The sequence below is a fragment of the Apium graveolens genome, chromosome 5, assembly GCF_009905375.1.
Source record: "Apium graveolens cultivar Ventura chromosome 5, ASM990537v1, whole genome shotgun sequence".
NCBI lineage: Eukaryota > Viridiplantae > Streptophyta > Magnoliopsida > Apiales > Apiaceae > Apium > Apium graveolens.
This window is the reverse complement of record NC_133651.1, coordinates 150,492,964-150,510,307: the sequence shown is the minus strand read 5'-3', so window position 1 is coordinate 150,510,307 and position 17,344 is coordinate 150,492,964. Positions and strand designations below refer to the sequence as shown.

Genomic DNA, 17,344 nt, shown 5'->3' with positions numbered 1-17,344 from the left:
TTGCGAGTAGTTGTCGCAAATATATTTTGTACAGGTCCACAATAAAAAGTATTTGTTTTATATAATTTTCCCTATTAATGTAAAGACAAATATAGTTAAATTAAGTATTATCTTACAATTCAATTACATTAATAATATAAAAAAATATTTAATTTTTGAAGTCGGATTATTTGTCTATCTATATTATTATATTAAATACAAAACTTTATTGTTCTTCTTTCGGTTACATAATTGTGTTTTCTTTAAAAAAATTAATATTTTACTCAATTGCCCTTACTTAATTAATATCTAACCAATTACCTTTATAAGTAAAATACTTTACCTGTTTTATTTTCACCAACTAAAATAACTCTAGACATTTCTTTTTAATTTATACATTTTGTAAGTAAAATATGTTATTTTTTTATTTTCTCCAAATAAAACAAATCTTTCTCTAAAATATTATGGACAATTATTTTGAATATATGCTGATTATCTATCTATCAATCGATCTATCTTCTATAATATCTATACTATTATATTAAATACGAAACAATAAAATTTTGGTTGGTAGTCGATTTGGTCACTAACTGTAATTATAATAATATTTAAACTAAAACACTCTCATAAAATATATATTATTAGTAATTATAATAATATTTAACTGTAATGCTTAAGGGAGGGAGCTTTCATGGACTGTCACCTTATATTAATGTATATTATTACTATAATTTATTATCTAATTTTTCTATTAATAAAGAAAAATATTTAAAACAATCTTTGAGTCGCACACTTGCACTAGTCAGAGCTCTGACGTTGGTCTAACGGCCAAATAATTAACAGAGCAGCTTTCCAAACACGGCACATAAGTAATTAACTTGGCATGGTATCATCATCCTAGTTGACCCGCCAAAGTCTTGCAACTAAACGTGACACATAATTATATTCCATACATAATTAAATTATATTAAGTATGTTTGCACCCTTCTTGCTATCTCAGACACTGCAGCGTGTTTTACTTTCTCCACTTGTTTGTTTGTTAAGTCATAGTCATAGCTGATAATCAAGCCGGATAACATGGTCACCCTGGCTGTGGCTGTAAAAGGTGGCGGTAATGGAGGCAGCGGTAGCAGACGTGCCATCAGGTGGACGGCCGAGAATCTAATGTTGTCCAAAGCTGATCATGTTATTTTCCTCCATGTCTTCCCCACTCTCACTTCCATCCCTACTCCATGTTGGTTACCCTCCTCTCCTCTTTTTTATTTCTCATTTTATACAACTATTTTAGTCCGCCTACGAGAATTAATTCATTTGTGTGTTTCTTTATGTTGTGTTCCGTAAAATTATATATTATGATTTTGATATTATTTATACAACTTGACACTGTAAATTGTGCATAACAATTAGTTCTCACAGGCCATAGGTACTTTAAGCTGTTTTAATTGTTTTCTTAAAATAGGTACGTATTAAATTGTATAATGATTAGTAATGTAAATTGAAGTAGATTTAATTTTAGCTAATCTTGGAGCCACCTGTATTTAACAGCAGGAAAACATATCCCTATTAAGCAGATGGATTCTAATGTGGTGGCTATGTATGTACAAGATATGAAATCAAGGCTTGAAGATATTTTCCTACCATTCAAGAAATTATGCAAGGGAAAGAATGTGAGTTTCATCTCCGTACGTACCTTGTTAGCCGAGGTTTTAGTTTACGAATTTCTGTAGTGTGAATGCTTAGATATATGTTTTAGATATCGACTGTGCTGCTGGAAGGGGATGATCCTGCAACATCACTTGTTAGGTTTATATCTGACTCGGGGATAACAACCTTAGTGCTTGGTTCTTCTTCTTCAAACTGCATAATAAGGTACCGTGTTATTAATTTCGATATCACTTGTTCAATGGCTTTTCCAATGTTTCCAGAGGTTTTCGTGTACACAGACGCGTACATGCTCGTGCGTGGCAACTTATGTCATTTGAATTTGCAAAAGGGGTGTATGTTCTTTAAGTCATTTTCTGTAATTCTGACTACAATTTGGCAAACTTGTGAGCTTTTAAGCTTGGTCTGTAACATGATTTTGTTTGGACTTTTTTGAGATTTACACATATGCAGACGTAATTGTATAACCTAATTTTTTTTTACAATCCCATCATTGTAGAAAGCTAAGGGGGCCTGAGGTACCTTCAACTGTTGTGAAACGTGCTCCTGCCAGTTGTAATGTTTATGTGGTGTCTAACAACAGGATCAGTTTGAAATCAGCAATTTCGTTGTCCGGTACTGGTAAGTATAGACATTTCTTTTTGCCGAGTCCAGAATTTTGTCATAACACTTCGAAAGTTAGAAGATATTATACCCTAGCCTTTTTGTGTTTCAGGCAAAGATTATTGTTTGTTGACTGAAAGGGGAAAAGATGCTTGGATGAAGAGAGAACTTTTACCCGGTTTCAGTTCTTCCTCCATGGAGTGTGGGGTTCAGAAATGTTTTGCAAACTCTCCGGTAAAAAATCCAAGTTCTATGCTATTCAGACATAAGAGCCACAAAAGTAAGAGCTACAAAAGTAACCAAAGAAGTTCGACTGATACTATTTCAGATTTTCATCCAATTCGAAGATCAACATCTCAATCTTCTGCATATTCAGACCAAGTAGGTTTCAATTTTTTTTAATATTTTCTTACGTTATATACATTATCCAGGACACTCTCTTTAGACATTACTAGATGATTCTTGACTTGATGCACCAGATGTTGTAGACATATGTATCGTTCTAACTGCAAGGATGTCTATGTTTTATGCAGTCAGATGCTCACGCTGAAGTAGAACAAGTTCGTTTAGAATTACGTAAAGTTGTCAAGTTGTATAACCGAGCTTGTGAAGACCTTGTCCATGCCCAAGCCAAGGTTAAAGTTTGATTGCTTGATTGTGTCATGTTGTCCATCTGTAACTTCATCAACAGACCATTACATCTATCACTCTGTGAAATATTGATCTAAATTGATTATGTGTGCAATTCATAATTTATTCATATTAGTCAGAGCTTTTATGACGAATCTTTTGGATGTTCCACTCTACAGGTCCATGTACTTTCTTCTGACTGCCTTGAAGAGTCAAAACTGGTGAATGCAGCCATAAAAAGTGAAGAGAAATTACGAACAATGGCTGTTGATGAAAAAGAAAGACATGTGGAAGCTGTGAAAGAAATTGAGATGGCAAAAAATGTGTTGTCTAAAGAGATTTATGAAAGACAAATTGCAGAAGTAAAAGGCACACAGGAATCCATGGAGAAGCAAAGAATTATTGATGCACTTTTGTTGGGTGATGGAAGGTACAAAAGGTACAGTAGAGATCAAATTGAGGTAGCAACTGATTTCTTTTCCGGGACTAAGGTCGTTGGTGTAGGATCATATGGGAAAGTTTACAAATGCAAACTTGATCACACCCCTGTAGCCATCAAAGTTCTTAGTCCTGATGCATCTGACAGAAAAGATGAGTTCTTGAGAGAGGTTTGTTTCTTTACGTACTTGCCTCAGTTTCTGTAAGGACGATTTTCTTAAACATGTATTTCGTGTAGTTCCATAAAAAAAAATTGACTTTTGTATATCCTAATTTTAATGCATACCTGCCATAACTAAATAAAATGTATAAGCCTGATATAACATCTTTCCTTAGGATTTAGCACTGATATCTTGAGTGTGTGTGTTCATAATACCAGTAATGTATTATAACCTTTATAGTTTTTGTGAATATTCAAAATTTAACTTTGTTGCAAAACTATTGATTCTTAATGACATCTGTCTAATATCTGCAGGTTGAAGTTCTTAGCCAACTACGCCATCCACAGATAGTTCTACTGCTTGGAGCCTGTCCAGAGATTGGTTGCCTTGTCTATGAGTATATGGAAAATGGAAGCCTGGATGATCTCATTTTTTCTAGGACCAGTAAACAATCTCTTCCTTGGGTCATTCGATTTAGATTGGTTTTTGAAGTAGCCTGTGGACTTTCATTCTTGCACAATTCAAAGCCAGAGCCAATTATTCATCGAGACATGAAGCCAGGAAACATTTTGCTAGACAGAAATTTTGCGAGCAAGATTGGAGATGTAGGCTTGGCGAAGCTCGTTACTGATGTTGTACCTGACAATGTCACAGAATATGGAAACTCTGTTCTTGTAGGTACACTCTGTTACATGGATCCAGAGTATCAGAGAACAGGCACAGTTCGACCGAAATCTGATCTATATGGTTTTGGCATCATTATTCTTCAACTGTTGACTGCTCAGCATCCGAATGGGCTTATACCAAGAGTCGAAAAAGCTTTTGAAAGTGGTTCATTCTCAGACGTACTGGATAAATCAATTACAAACTGGCCTTTGGCAGAAACAAAGAAACTAGCCCAGGTGGCCCTGAAGTGCTCCACTCTTAGATGTAGAGATAGGCCAGATCTCGATACTGAAGTGCTTCCAGTATTGAAGAAGCTTGCTGATTTTGCCGATGCAAGCAAAAAGGTTGCTGAAACTATTAATGCACCTGGGCACTTCTACTGCCCAATCCTTCAGGTAGAAGTTTGAACTACACTAAGTAGTATAAATGAATTATTTTTCTCTTATATTGCAATGCTTATTATTGTGCAATCGTTCTGTAGGAAGTAATGTATGATCCCCATATTGCTTCTGATGGTTACACATATGAGCATAAAGCAATACAGATGTGGGTTGACAGACACAATGTGTCACCAGTAACAAAGCAGCGGTTGCAGCATAAGATGCTTACTCCAAACCACACTTTACATTCTGCAATACAAGCATGGAGGTCACATGTAATATCTTCAAGAACTTGAAGAGAAGATTTTTGCAACTCTGCGCTATGTTTAACATAAACGCAATATTTAAAAAGATATTAAGGGTTCAGTCTCTGTGTACTCCTTTTCGTGAGCATGGAATTCTCTTCAATTTTTACCCGTTCTTGCACTGTGGAGCATTTGAAAATTGGCTTGCTTGTGTCAAAACTCAACAAGACATGCCTCGTGATGTGCAGGTTATTTTTGTTTGATTATCGATTGTACAGTGTGTACACGTTGTAAGAGAAAGTCAATGGTATATGTCAAATCCCTATAGCCTAATTTGGCACTAAAAAATATTTTTTGTGTTAAAATAAATACACTTTTTGGTGCTAAAATAAAAGTTGCACTCCAATGCTAATTTCATAACTAGTTTCAAATTTTCATAAATCTTTTAACTTCTACTTAATTTAATATTGTTTTGATATTTTAAGATGTACAAGACAATAATATTTAATTTGTAATAATAGATGATGTGGCAAGAATGCATATATGTAGAGCTGCAAACGAACAGAGTCGAGCCGAGTTTTGTCCGAGCCAAGCTTAATTTATTTTTAAAATGAGCCGAGCCGAGCCGAGTTTAATAATCGAGTGAAAAGTGATGTTCAAGCTCGGTTCGTTTATAAACGAGTCGAGCCCGAGCTGAATACGCGTTTGTTCACGAACAACCGAACTGAGCCGAATTTGAGCCGAGTCGAGTTGTCCACTCATATTTTGAATATATTTTTCAATCGAATAAACTTAAATTATAGTTTATAGTTTTACAAGTTTTATCGAGATCAACAACTAGTTTTACCTTAAAATTATATATGCACACTCACACTTTATACTTATTTCATAATCTACCTATATCATTTTATTTTTCAAGATGATTTTAAATTTGGTTTATGTAAATTACAAGTTATTTAATGATGTTTATGAAATATGAATAATTGAAGATGAATGTATCATGATAACAATTTGATAGTTTACTTACGGAAAAAGTAAGTGTTAAAATTAGAAAAATAAACAAAATATTTAAAATAATTAAATTATTAATAAATGCTGAAAAAATGTACCAGTAAAAATATTTAAGTGATTAGTAATAATTTATTATTTATAATATATATAAACTTTATCCGATCCTAGTCGAGTTACCGAGTTCGAGCCGAGCCCGAACTAAACGAGCCGAGTCCGAGCCGAACAGGCAAAAAGTTCGGCTTGACTCGTTTATTTATCCGAGTTCATTTTCATGTTCAAGACCGGCTCGTTTAAAAAACGAACCAAGCCGAGTTCACTTAAACGAGCCGATCCCGAGTTTTGTTTACGAATAACTCTGTTCATTTGCAGCCCTACATATATGCATCCTTGGTTTCAAATATAGAATCAATGATGCATATATGCATATTTGCATCTAAATATGGCACCCCTTTGGAGTTGAGTATTTTTGCATTTGGTGGTATAATATAGCAATAACACCAAAGATACCTGTTATGCCCTAAAATTGGTATAAATAATATTCAGATTGAGATTGATTAAATAGTCAAAATTGAGGAAGAAATGCCTAAAATTAAGGAACATATAAAGTTATCTACCTTATGGAAGGAAAGTAGGCGCACCCTGTGTGTAGGAAGGGCGCGCCCTATATTTTGATGGTTGATGAAGAAGTTGCTGTCAATAGACCCCATGTATAAGGGGGGCGCCCTCATCATGGAGAGGTGGCGCGCCCAGTGACTTGGTAGGAAAGTGAGGAAATCTCTGAAAAATGTCCATCAATGATAAATCTTAGGGCGCGCCCTAAGTGAGTAGGATGTCTTGAAGAGGCCTTCAACATGATTACTTGGACGGGTTCTTTGGAAGATTCAAGGAAGATGGAGGTTATTATTACTAACTTATTTGATGCAGGTACTCTATTGATGAACTCCTTTCTGTAGCACATCTACAGGAAGGCGATGTCAATGGTCAGAGACCTCCAGGGGTATGCCTGGACTGAAGACCTCCTCCTGTAGTCAATGAGTGTCCTCATTGGGGATGTGGGGTAAAATATGGCGTGTGCTTTGGGAGCTCTGTCTCTGTAGTCAACAGGTGTCCTCGTTGGGAGACTTCAGAGTATCCTGCACTTTGCATCCAAAAGCTTGGGATCACTTGTCATGTAATTTGGTAGGGGCTCCTTACCGGGGGCAAGGATGCGTCCAACATTTGGGGTGAACCACGGCTATACTTGCGTCCACGGACTAGAGAAACAACTGGTAGAGGAGGGTTATCCTTCTCCAGGGAGATGCCTTATCCGTGAAGTCTCGAAACCTCGGACGAGCCTTGGGCCTTTGTGGTTGGGCCTCATTGACGGACATTCCTAAAGCTACTAGAAGACGGTTTCCAGTGGGTTTCCCATTGGGCCTCGGGACAAGAGATGTAAGCCCATTAGGTTTCTTGTTCACTATAAATAGGGATACGTAGGAAAATTGCAAGGGGTCAGAAGCAAGAGCGCAAAGGAGCCACCACTAACCCTAAGCAATCTCAGCTACCAATAACCATCACCACCAAACACTGTTCATCTTTTCCGACGAATAATGTTCATCGGATCCACCGATTACTGTTCCTGTTTCCGAAGAAGAACCACCATCACAGATCTTATTTCCGGCTACGAACGTCAGACTTTGTTGCTCCCAAATTCCTTCGTCAACAAATTGGCGCTAGAAGGAGGGGCTAATCAAGATCTGCATCTAGGAGGAAGGATGTCTCAATATCATGATGGATTTTTTTATGATGGAAGCTCCGAAGAAGAATCTTATCATGGCTATGAATGTCATGAACCTTACGTTCCACCCATGACTGATCGCCCCACTCCAGATGTTGGGGGATAACCGCCTGTACTTATCAGCAATGCTGACTACTAGAACAACTGTATCGTATGGGAGATGCTCTGAACGGTTTCGATTCAAGGTTGAGCATCGTGGAACGACGCAAGACCAGAAGGGGCCTTCGCCACAACCATTCTACTCATGCTCCTGGGAAAACACCTATGACTGATAGGTGTGCCGAGGTAGGAAAATACCTCGGCCGGCCATGGTCAAACTGGAGGAGGACGTGTGCCGATAACCCCGCAACGTCTGAACTATTCTAATGATACATCTCCAATCATCGAGCTTGTGGAAGAAGATGCTAATGGTCGAAAAATACTGCGGACGGATAACCGGGGGGTTGCCATCCGCACCGGTCTGGAGGTAGTCTTGAGGAGCGCTGACAGGCGGAGCCCATGCTGGAGAATGAGCAACGAGGCTTTGCGGCTTTAAAGGATCGCTTGGGGATCCACTTAGGCGACGATGATCTGAGAATGTTATTACTTGAATGGCAAAAGGAAGTTGATCATGGAGATGTGACGTCACATGATATAACTCGTGTGCCCCTAAATTCCCATGGGAATCATGAGCGGCACCACGATCATGAGAGAGCTCCTCCCCGTAGATTGCTGGACCGGTATGTCGAGGATATGGAAGCGACCGTTGGAGAAGACCCCAATGGAGGGGAAGAGGCGGAGGTCGAGGTAGGTACTTAGATGGGTATCGCCGCGATAACTACCGTGGCCGCACTGATGCCCGCTGGTAGGGATGTGGAAATTTATGATCGCGAGATGGCTCGAGGACGCAGTCGAGGTCAAGGAGAAAATCTGGGGGGAGATCAAGGTCGGAACCCCGAAGTGATCGTGACACCAGAAGATGCCCAGAACACCAACCGACAACAAGCTCCTCCAGATGGGAACCAGGCAGAGGTACCTCCACCGCAGCCCCAAGCTCTGTAACCTCACATGTAAACTATCCCAGGTGTGGGAACTTCCAATGTGGGAGATTTGAAAAGGCTACTTAACCATTTGGAAGGCAGAGTGATGGCTACGGCCGAAATCCCTTCCCCGTTCTCGGTGGCTGTAAGAGAGGCGCAGTTGTTAGCCGGATATCGCAACACTACCAGCGATCTCCGTTTCCACGGAAGTTCAGACCCTGTGGAATTCCTGGGCCGATTCAATATAGAGATGCACGTATATCAAGTCCCAAACTTGGCTCGATGTCGGCTCTTGGCGGCGACTTTTAGAGAAAGCGCCCAACAATGGTTTCAAAAGTTTTGGCCGGGAGTAATCATTTCCTGGGACCAAATGAAGACTCTGTTCTTGACCAAATTCCAAGCTGCTGTGAGATATGCTCCCTCCATTACAACTCTCGCCAACGTCAGGCAAAGAGAGGATGAAAGCTTGATGTCGTACTTTAAAAGGTTCAATGCTGAATCTACCAGTGTGATGGGAGCTTTAGACGTAGCCTTGAAAAGATTTTGATAGCAGGGCTAAGGGTTGGTTCGGACTTCTGGAAGCATTCACAGGGAAAAGACCCAGCCACTCTGGTGGATGTCTTTGCTTTGGCAGAATCGTTTAAAGCCATAGAACAATCTCTGGCAGAAGTACAACCGATAACGCAAGCAAGTCAGAGAAACAAAGCAATGAAGAGAGACAGATCTCCAAGCCCAAGGTACAGAAGGAATAGTCGAAGCCCAAACCGGCTGAATGGCACGACCACGAGGAGGGAATGGAGTCCTCCCACAAACTATGACTACTGAACAAGCCGGTACACGCCTTTGGCCGCGTCTATTGAGCATATCTTTGAGGTAAACAAAAATAGAGGGCTGTTTAGAAAACCCGAGGCTCTATCATCCTGTAAAAGTAAAGACAAGAAAAAGTATTATGAATACCATGAGTCGTCCGTACATAACACACATGAGTGTCGACAACTAAAAGATGAGATCGAAGCACTTATCAAGGAAGGATATCTTGGCGAATGGGTGGTTAAGGAAGTAAGGAGGCACAAGGATAGCACTGACAGAGCAAAGGAAGAAGGAGGGCGAGCCCCACGGGGGTCGAACAATGAAACTCTGGAAGAAAATAAATTCGTAAGGGACAACAGTATCCGAACAATCTACGGGGGAGATCTCGGGATGGAATGCAGCAACAGGGCCTTGGAAAGATATGCTAGGGAAGCTCGGTTCAGACCTCTCACAGATATTCATAGGGTGGAGACTCGACTACCCAAAGTGTTCAAGGGTGAATCCATGGATATCACCTATAGAGAAGCAGATGCCCAGTGGGTACATCACCCCCACAATGACGCGCTGGTCATTTCCATCCAGATCGGAACCAAAAATATCCATAGGGCCTTCGTAGACAATGGAAGCTCGACAAACATCCTCTACTACAGTACCTTTAAAAAGATGGGGCTACCTGATCGGGATATATTGGGGGAAGATTCGTGGGTCTATGGTTTCTATGGCGCGGGAGTTAGAGTTATGGGATTAATTCGGTTGCCATGTACTTAGGGGTAAAGTCCGTTGTCCGTGACAAAGATGCTCGAGTTCAAGGTTCTGAATCAAGAGTCATCCTACAACGTGCTGTTAGGACGGCCTTTTCTTCAGGAGATGAGGGCTATTACTTCAATCCACCACCTTACCATCAAGTTTCCAACCCCAAATGGTGTGGGAAGTATAAAAGGCTTTCAGTATGACTCTCGGGAATGCTACAGGCAAGCTATGAGGGGCTTTAGGAAGGACTCCCACAGCGAAGATGCATCAGATGATGATCGAGAAAGGAGCATCGAACAACCAATCGAGGAAATCCGAGTCCATTACTATGTCGAGCAAGGAGACGAGCGCCCCTCTGAACTACCTCCAACAATGTTGTTCTTGGAAGATACAATCACAATTTAAATGTTGGAAGAAGAGGAACCCCCAAATGTCATAATCCAAGAAGATTTCAATGGGGAATGGCTCGAAGGAAGATTTGACGTCTTGCAAAGTCTTGGACAGGATGTGCATAAAATAGATGCCCCTCTCCCTGAGGGGGCACCCTTATCTTCAGAAAATTTAAAGGAAGTTGATGCCCCTGTGAGACAGGGTACGCCTTCTAAAGAAGTTGATGCTCCTCTCCAAGGGGATGCGCCTTCTCTACAAAATGATGAGAATCGTGATCTACCCGACCTAGATCCACGAATACCAATACCAACGGAAAAGATGGGGCCAGCGGAAGACACAATTGAAATCCCGGTCGATGAAAAAGATCCAAGTAAGGTTTTGAGAATTGGATCTCAGTTGGCGCCAAGATTGAAAAAGGGACTTTCAATATTTCTCTTGGCAAACCTCGATGTATTTGCGTGGAACCATTCTGATATGGTGGGAATCGACCATTGTGGGCTGGGGAAAGCCTAAATTAGTGTAACCCGATGAACAAATCAAGGCAAACCTCGATGTATTTGCGTGGAACCATTCTGATATGCTAAAAAACTGACTTACCTCGGCCATTGTGGGTTGTGGAAAGCCTAAATTAGTGTAAAAGATGAACAAATCAAGGATAAATTTGTAGCTGTTGGGAGAAAGTTGGAGTGGGGCCGCATCATAAAGCTCTATCACTTCTCTAAGAAAAGGATGTAAAGGCGCTCTAACACTTAATGAAACCAGCTTAGGACCGGTTACCATTCTGGGAATCTTGAAGTTCCTCCTATAGTTGAAGATATGGGGTCGCATCATGCTGAGAGGGCGTGCCCATATACCTTCCATGTCATAGTACTCCACGAGCCACCCTAACTGTTCATCTGAGCAGGCTGAAGGGAGTCCAACACAGAATAGCTTCCCATACTCCTTCCTGAAACGTTTCTTCACAGCTTCAGTGCATGGCTCATATTCATTCCAGTCAAAGTCCAACTCGCTATCAGAAACTTCCCAGTGTTGAAAAGGGATGAGAAAAGGATCAGGAGAGGTAGAGAACTGGAGGGTGTCCTTATCAAAAGAGTTGCTCTCATCACGGAGAGGCGAGGTGTTTTCTTCAGACGCGCCCTTAGACTGTTGTGGAGAGGGGCTTGGAGAAACAACCTTATATGAGACCTTGGAGGGCCCTGCCCCAACATTCACTCCATATTTAGTCCCCCTATACCTGTTTGCGTTGAAGCTTTCCAACCAATCTTCATCATCCAACTTTATACTAACAGGGATTGAAGATCTTTCTTTTTGAACTAATTTTTGTTTACCCCTTCTTTGATTCAGAGGGATGTGGTCTTGGGAGTCATTTGATGATTCTTCCATTATGTCACTGACTTTGAACTCTTCAACAAGGCGTGCCTCTTATTCTAAAAAATGGGGAGTCCTGTGTGCGTATGGGAAGTCTGGTTCAAAGGAGATAAATGGAGGGGAGTAGATCCCTAACTTAGTGCAAAAGTCCTTAAAAGGATAAAAAGGTGAGGACGGGCCCTCGTCTTCCAACTGTCAAGAAAACCAAAGAAATATTGAGGGTGCGCCCAATTCGAAAGAATGAGAGAAGAAAATATAGAGGAAAACAAATAAAAAGTGGAGGGCTTGAGAAGATAGTATTCACTGTGTTAAGGGTGACCTATGTTAACCTCTGCTTAAGGCACATCCTATATTAAGAAGACGTGTCCTGTCAAGAGAAAGACCCATGAAGTCTAGTATTAAGATTAAATGATAGGAAATTGAAAGGTTAGTGGCTAAGATAGGTGTCCCTTAAACACACTACAGTAGCTATACTAGTAACAAAATGGGAGGACGCGCCTCATAATTAAATATAAGGGTGCGCCATAGTCGGCTCTCGCGGAATATATGCTTTTGGGCCTAATTCAAGGTGAACGGTTGGGATTCCTAGAAACATAAAATTAAAAATTAAACCAAATGATTATGGATTTAAAATAACAAAGATTCAAAATTACAGATATACATACACATATATAAACTCCATTTTATATACATATCATCAAGAATAGTTAAAGAAGTTGAAAAGATAATGTGACATGTAGTATGATATACATAAAAAAACACGAAAAGGAGAAAAGCTTTACATACCTTTTCAGTTGGGGAAGGAGTTGACCGGAAAAGATTTGGAAAATGTGAACGGAAAAGGCTGATTATGAACAGAATAACCCCGCCGGTGTTGAAGTTTTTAGAGAGAAAGGGAAAGTGAAAGGGAGAGAGGGTAAAAGTAAAAAGTAAAAAGACTGATTGTGATTGGTATTTATAGCTGTAAAAGGACAACTGTCAAATCAATCACGTCGATCACGATTCCCGGAGAATAGGGAGAACCATTTCAAACCGTTCAAAAATTCTAGGACGCGCCCTCACGAAGGCGTGCCTTATATAACTTTCACAATAATTTAGAATTCTGGGACTTCAAAAAGCACGCCCTGTTCAGGGCACGCCCAGTAAAATAATATTGGAAAGTATGTTTATACAGATTTTGATAAGGATGAGAAAAAATTCCAATCCCATTTTCAATGACATATGGAATTTGGGGGGTAGTTGTTATGCCCAAAAATTGGTATAAATAATATTTAGATTGAGATTGATAAAATAGTCAAAATTAAGGAAGAAATGCCTAAAATTAAGGAACAGATAAGGTTATCTGCCTTATAAAAGGAAAGTAGGCGCGCCCTGTATGTAGGAAGGGCGCACCCTATATTTTGATAGATGATGAAGAAGTTGCTGTCAATAGACCCCATGTATAAGGGGACGCGCCCTCATCATGGAGAGGTGGCGCGCCCTAGTGAGTAGGATGTCTTGAAGAGGACTTCAACATGATTACTTGGATAGGTTCTTTGGAAGATTCAAGGAAGATGGAGATTATTATTACTAACTTATTTGATGCAGGTACTCTATTGAAGAACTCATTTCTATAGCACATCTACAGGAAGGCGGTGTTCGTGGTCAGAGACCTCCAGGGGTATGCCTGGACTGAAGACCCCCTCCTGTAGTTAATGAGTGTCCTCATTGGGGATGTGGGGTAAAATATGGTGTGTGCTTTGGGAGCTCTGTCTCTGTAGTCAACGGGTGTCCTCGTTGGGAGATTTCGGAGTATCCTGCACTTTGCACCCAAAAGCTTGGGATCACTTGTCCTGTAATCTGGTAGGGGCTCCTTATCGGGGGACAAGGATGCATCCAATATTTGGGGTGAACCACGGCTATACCTGCATCCACAGACTAGAGAAACAGCTAGTAGCGGAGGGTTATCCTTGTTCAGGGAGATGCCTTATCCGTGAAGTTTCGAAGCCGTGGACGAGCGTTGGGCCATTATCGGCAGTTATTCCTAAAGCTAGTAGAAGACGGTTTCCAGTGGGTTTCTCATTGGGCCTCGGGACAAGAGATCTAAGCCCATTAGGTTTCTTGTTCCCCAAGAACTACGTTGGCTTGATTCCTTATAAATAGGGATACGTAGGAAAATTACAAGGGGTCAGAAGCGAGAGCGCAAATGAGTCACCACTAACTCTAAGCAATCTCAGCCACCAATAACCACCACCACCAAACACTGTTCATCTTTTTCGACGAATACTGTTCATCGGATCCACCGATTACTATCCTGTTTCCGAAGAAGAACCACCATCACAGATCTTGTTTCCATCTACGAACCTCAGACTTTGTTGCTCCCATATTCCTACGTCAATAATAACATTGCATTGGAATTGCTCAAAGTCATACATGTAAATTTATATTCAAAACGAAAATTAGAATATCAGACAAATTTTCACACTGAAGCCCAAATTCACGTCAAACGTTAAAGATAATTTTTTGTGCAAAATTTGCCTGGAATTTTTTCTTGCAGTTTTATTAGAAAATAGTGGCAAATTACTGGATCTTATGAACAGAGTATTCAAGCAGTATTTGGATACGTTCGTTATTGTGTTTATCGATGATATACTGATTTACTCAAAGACGGAAGAAGATCATAAGGAGCATTTGAGAATTTCCTTGAAAATTCTGCGAAAAGAGAAATTGTATGCTAAGTTTTCAAAGTGCGAATTCTGGCTAAAGGAAGTGCAATTTTTTGGTCATGTAGTTAATAAAGAAGGAATTAAAGTGGACCCAGCTAAGATAGAAGCTGTAATGAATTGGGAAAGACCCAAGACTGCAACAGAGGTAAGAAGTTTTCTGGGATTAGCCGGATATTATAGAAGATTTGTGCAAGATTTCTCTAAAATTGTCGTTCCGTTGACAAAATTGACGAGAAAGAACAAAAAGTTCGTTTGGACAGAAAAGTGTGAGGATAGTTTTCAAGAGTTAAAGAAGAGGCTGGTAACCGCCCCAGTGTTGGTATTACCAGATGACAAAGGAGAATTTGTGATATTCAGTGATGCTTCATATAAAGGACTTGGATGTGTGTTAATGCAACACGGGAAGGTAATAGCATACGCATCAAGGCAACTTAAGCCGCACGAACAAAAGTATCCAACGCATGATTTGGAATTGGCAGCAATTGTGTTTGCCCTTAAAATTTGGAGGCATTATTTGTACGGGGAAAAGTGCGAGATTTATACAGATCATAAAAGTTTAAAGTATATTTTTACTCAGAAGAATTGAATATGCGACAAAGAAGGTGGTTGGAATTAATCAAAGATTATGATTGTGCGATAAACTACCATCCTGGAAAGGCCAATGTGGTAGCTGATGCTTTAAGTCGAAAAGAAAGGTTGAATATGTTAACATCATCGGAAGAATTAATCAAAGACTTTGGAAAGATGGAAATAGAGGTGCAGACTCCAGAATATGGAGGTGAAGCTATATATGCAATGCTGTTTCAACCTGAAATTTTGGAACAGATTCGATGCTGTCAAGAGCAAGTGATGAATCGCGAAAAGGATAGGTTGACGGGAGAAGAAATTAAAGCTCAAAAGGATGGAAAAGGGATATACCGTGTTAACTCACGTATTTGGATACCTAATGTTGTGGAACTAAAGCACGAGATTTTACAAGAAGCGCATAACTTGAGATTTTCAATTCACCCTGGAAGTACGAAAATGTACCAGGATTTAAAAGAAAGATATTGGTGGCCCAACATGAAAAAGGAAATTACGGAATGGATAGTAAATGTTACACGTGCCAAAGAGTCAAAGCGGAACATCAAAGGCCAAGCGGATTGCTTCAGCCACTGGACATACCCGAATGGAAATGGGAGCATATAGCGATGGATTTCGTGGTAGGATTACCTAAAACCAAGTCAAATCATGATGTGATTTGGGTGGTAATCGATCGGTTGACGAAGTCAGCACATTTCTTGCCAATAAACGAAAGGTTTTCATTGGAAAAATTGGTCAAATTGTATTTAGATGAGATCGTGATGCATCATGGAGTTCCTGTATCTATCGTGTCTGATAGAGATCCAAGGTTTAATTCGAGATTTTGGCGATAATTCCATGATCATTTGGGAATGAAATTGAAAATGAGTACGGCATATCATCCGCAGACAGACGGACAAAGTGAAAGGACAATTCAGACGATTGAAGATATGTTGCGAACCTGTGTAATAGATTTCAAAGGAAATTGGGACGATCATTTGCCCTTAATTGAGTTTTCCTACAATAACAGTTATCACGCGAGTATTGGCATGCCGCCTTATGAAGCGTTGTACGAAAGAAAGTGTAGATCCCCTACTTATTGGGACGAAGTTGGTGAGCGCAAATTAATTTGGCCCAGAGCTGGTTCAGCAAACGAAGGAAAAAGTCGAAATGATACAAAAGAGATTAATTGCGGCTCAAGATCGACATGCAAAGTACGCAAATCAAGAACGGAAAGATGTGCAATTCAAAACTGGAGACAAAGTCTTGTTAAAGATATCTCCTTGGAAAGGTTTAACTCGATTCGGAAAGAAAGGAAAGCAGAGTCCAAGGTACATTGGACCATTTGAAGTATTGCGACGAGTTAGGAAAGTGGAGTATGAATTGGCGCTACCTCCGCAAATGCAACATCTGCACAATGTGTTTCATGTCTCTCTTCTAAAGAAGTATAATGCCGATGCGAGCCATGTGATCGAGTTGGAACCAGTGGAAATCCAACCAGATTTGTCCTCTGTGGAACAGCCAGTGCGAATTTTGGATCGAAAAGAAAGGACGCTTAGAAATAAAGTTGTACCTCTAGTTAGAGTGTTGTGGAGAAATCCATTAGTCGAATAATCGACTTGGGAATTAGAAAGCGAAATGAAAGAAAAGTATCCCCATCTATTTGCTTAGATTAGATTATGGGGACAGAATCCTTTTAAGGAGGGTAGATTGTGACGACTGAGAATTTTGCGACGTAATTAAGTCAATAAAGAATGTATTATGTGAAATGATTATATGACTAAGTGCTGAGTAATTGTCTTTTCTGTATATTAGAGTATAGGAGCGTGGATATAAACGTTCCAATTTAAAGAGTCAGCTTAGAAGTTAAGCTGTGGTGTCGGGCCGTCAAGTAGAACGGGACCCGTCCTAATAAGGAGTTAAAGAATATAAAATGTGAATTATGTGTGAATAAATGAAATGAATATATAAATAAAGTATTTCGTCCTAAGTGACGTGTTGATTGGTAAAGATAATGAGAAGCGTAATCGAAACGCTGAGCGTCGGGCCGTCAGGCTGAACGTGACCCGGTACGCGTAAAAGAGGATAAAGATTAAAGAGGGATAAATTTTATGTTCAGACCTGAGTCGTTATGTGATTATATATGTGAGATTGTTGTCTGTGTACATGACTATGCGTTCTGTGACAGT

General features: G+C 40.0%; 2 protein-coding genes across 2 annotated transcripts; both read left to right on the top strand.

Moving 5' to 3' along the window:
- The first annotated feature begins 905 nt into the window (after positions 1-905).
- Positions 906-4,964, top strand: LOC141724570 (U-box domain-containing protein 34-like). Its single transcript, XM_074526758.1, has 9 exons — positions 906-1,213; positions 1,525-1,646; positions 1,733-1,848; positions 2,141-2,262; positions 2,357-2,625; positions 2,778-2,879; positions 3,054-3,482; positions 3,788-4,534; positions 4,621-4,964. The coding sequence occupies exons 1-9, from the start codon at positions 1,057-1,059 to the stop codon at positions 4,813-4,815; spliced, it is 2,259 nt and encodes a 752-aa protein (XP_074382859.1). The 5' UTR covers positions 906-1,056; the 3' UTR covers positions 4,816-4,964.
- Positions 4,965-8,677: 3,713 nt separating this feature from the next.
- Positions 8,678-10,149, top strand: LOC141660436 (uncharacterized). Its single transcript, XM_074467418.1, has 3 exons — positions 8,678-8,827; positions 9,079-9,308; positions 9,402-10,149. Exons 1-3 carry the CDS (start codon positions 8,678-8,680, stop codon positions 10,147-10,149), a joined length of 1,128 nt encoding a protein of 375 aa, XP_074323519.1.
- Positions 10,150-17,344: the final 7,195 nt, after the last annotated feature.

Coding starts and splice junctions, on each gene's coding strand:
- LOC141724570 (XM_074526758.1), top strand. CDS start 1,057: ATGGTCACCCTGGCTGTGGCTGTAAAAGGTGGCGGTAATGGAGGCAGC. Junction 2,263..2,356: donor AATTTCGTTGTCCGGTACTG/GTAAGTATAGAC, acceptor TTTGTGTTTCAG/GCAAAGATTATTGTTTGTTG. Junction 2,880..3,053: donor TTGTCCATGCCCAAGCCAAG/GTTAAAGTTTGA, acceptor TCCACTCTACAG/GTCCATGTACTTTCTTCTGA.
- LOC141660436 (XM_074467418.1), top strand. CDS start 8,678: ATGGCTACGGCCGAAATCCCTTCCCCGTTCTCGGTGGCTGTAAGAGAG. Junction 8,828..9,078: donor GATTCAATATAGAGATGCAC/GTATATCAAGTC, acceptor TGAATCTACCAG/TGTGATGGGAGCTTTAGACG. Junction 9,309..9,401: donor GACAGATCTCCAAGCCCAAG/GTACAGAAGGAA, acceptor CTACTGAACAAG/CCGGTACACGCCTTTGGCCG.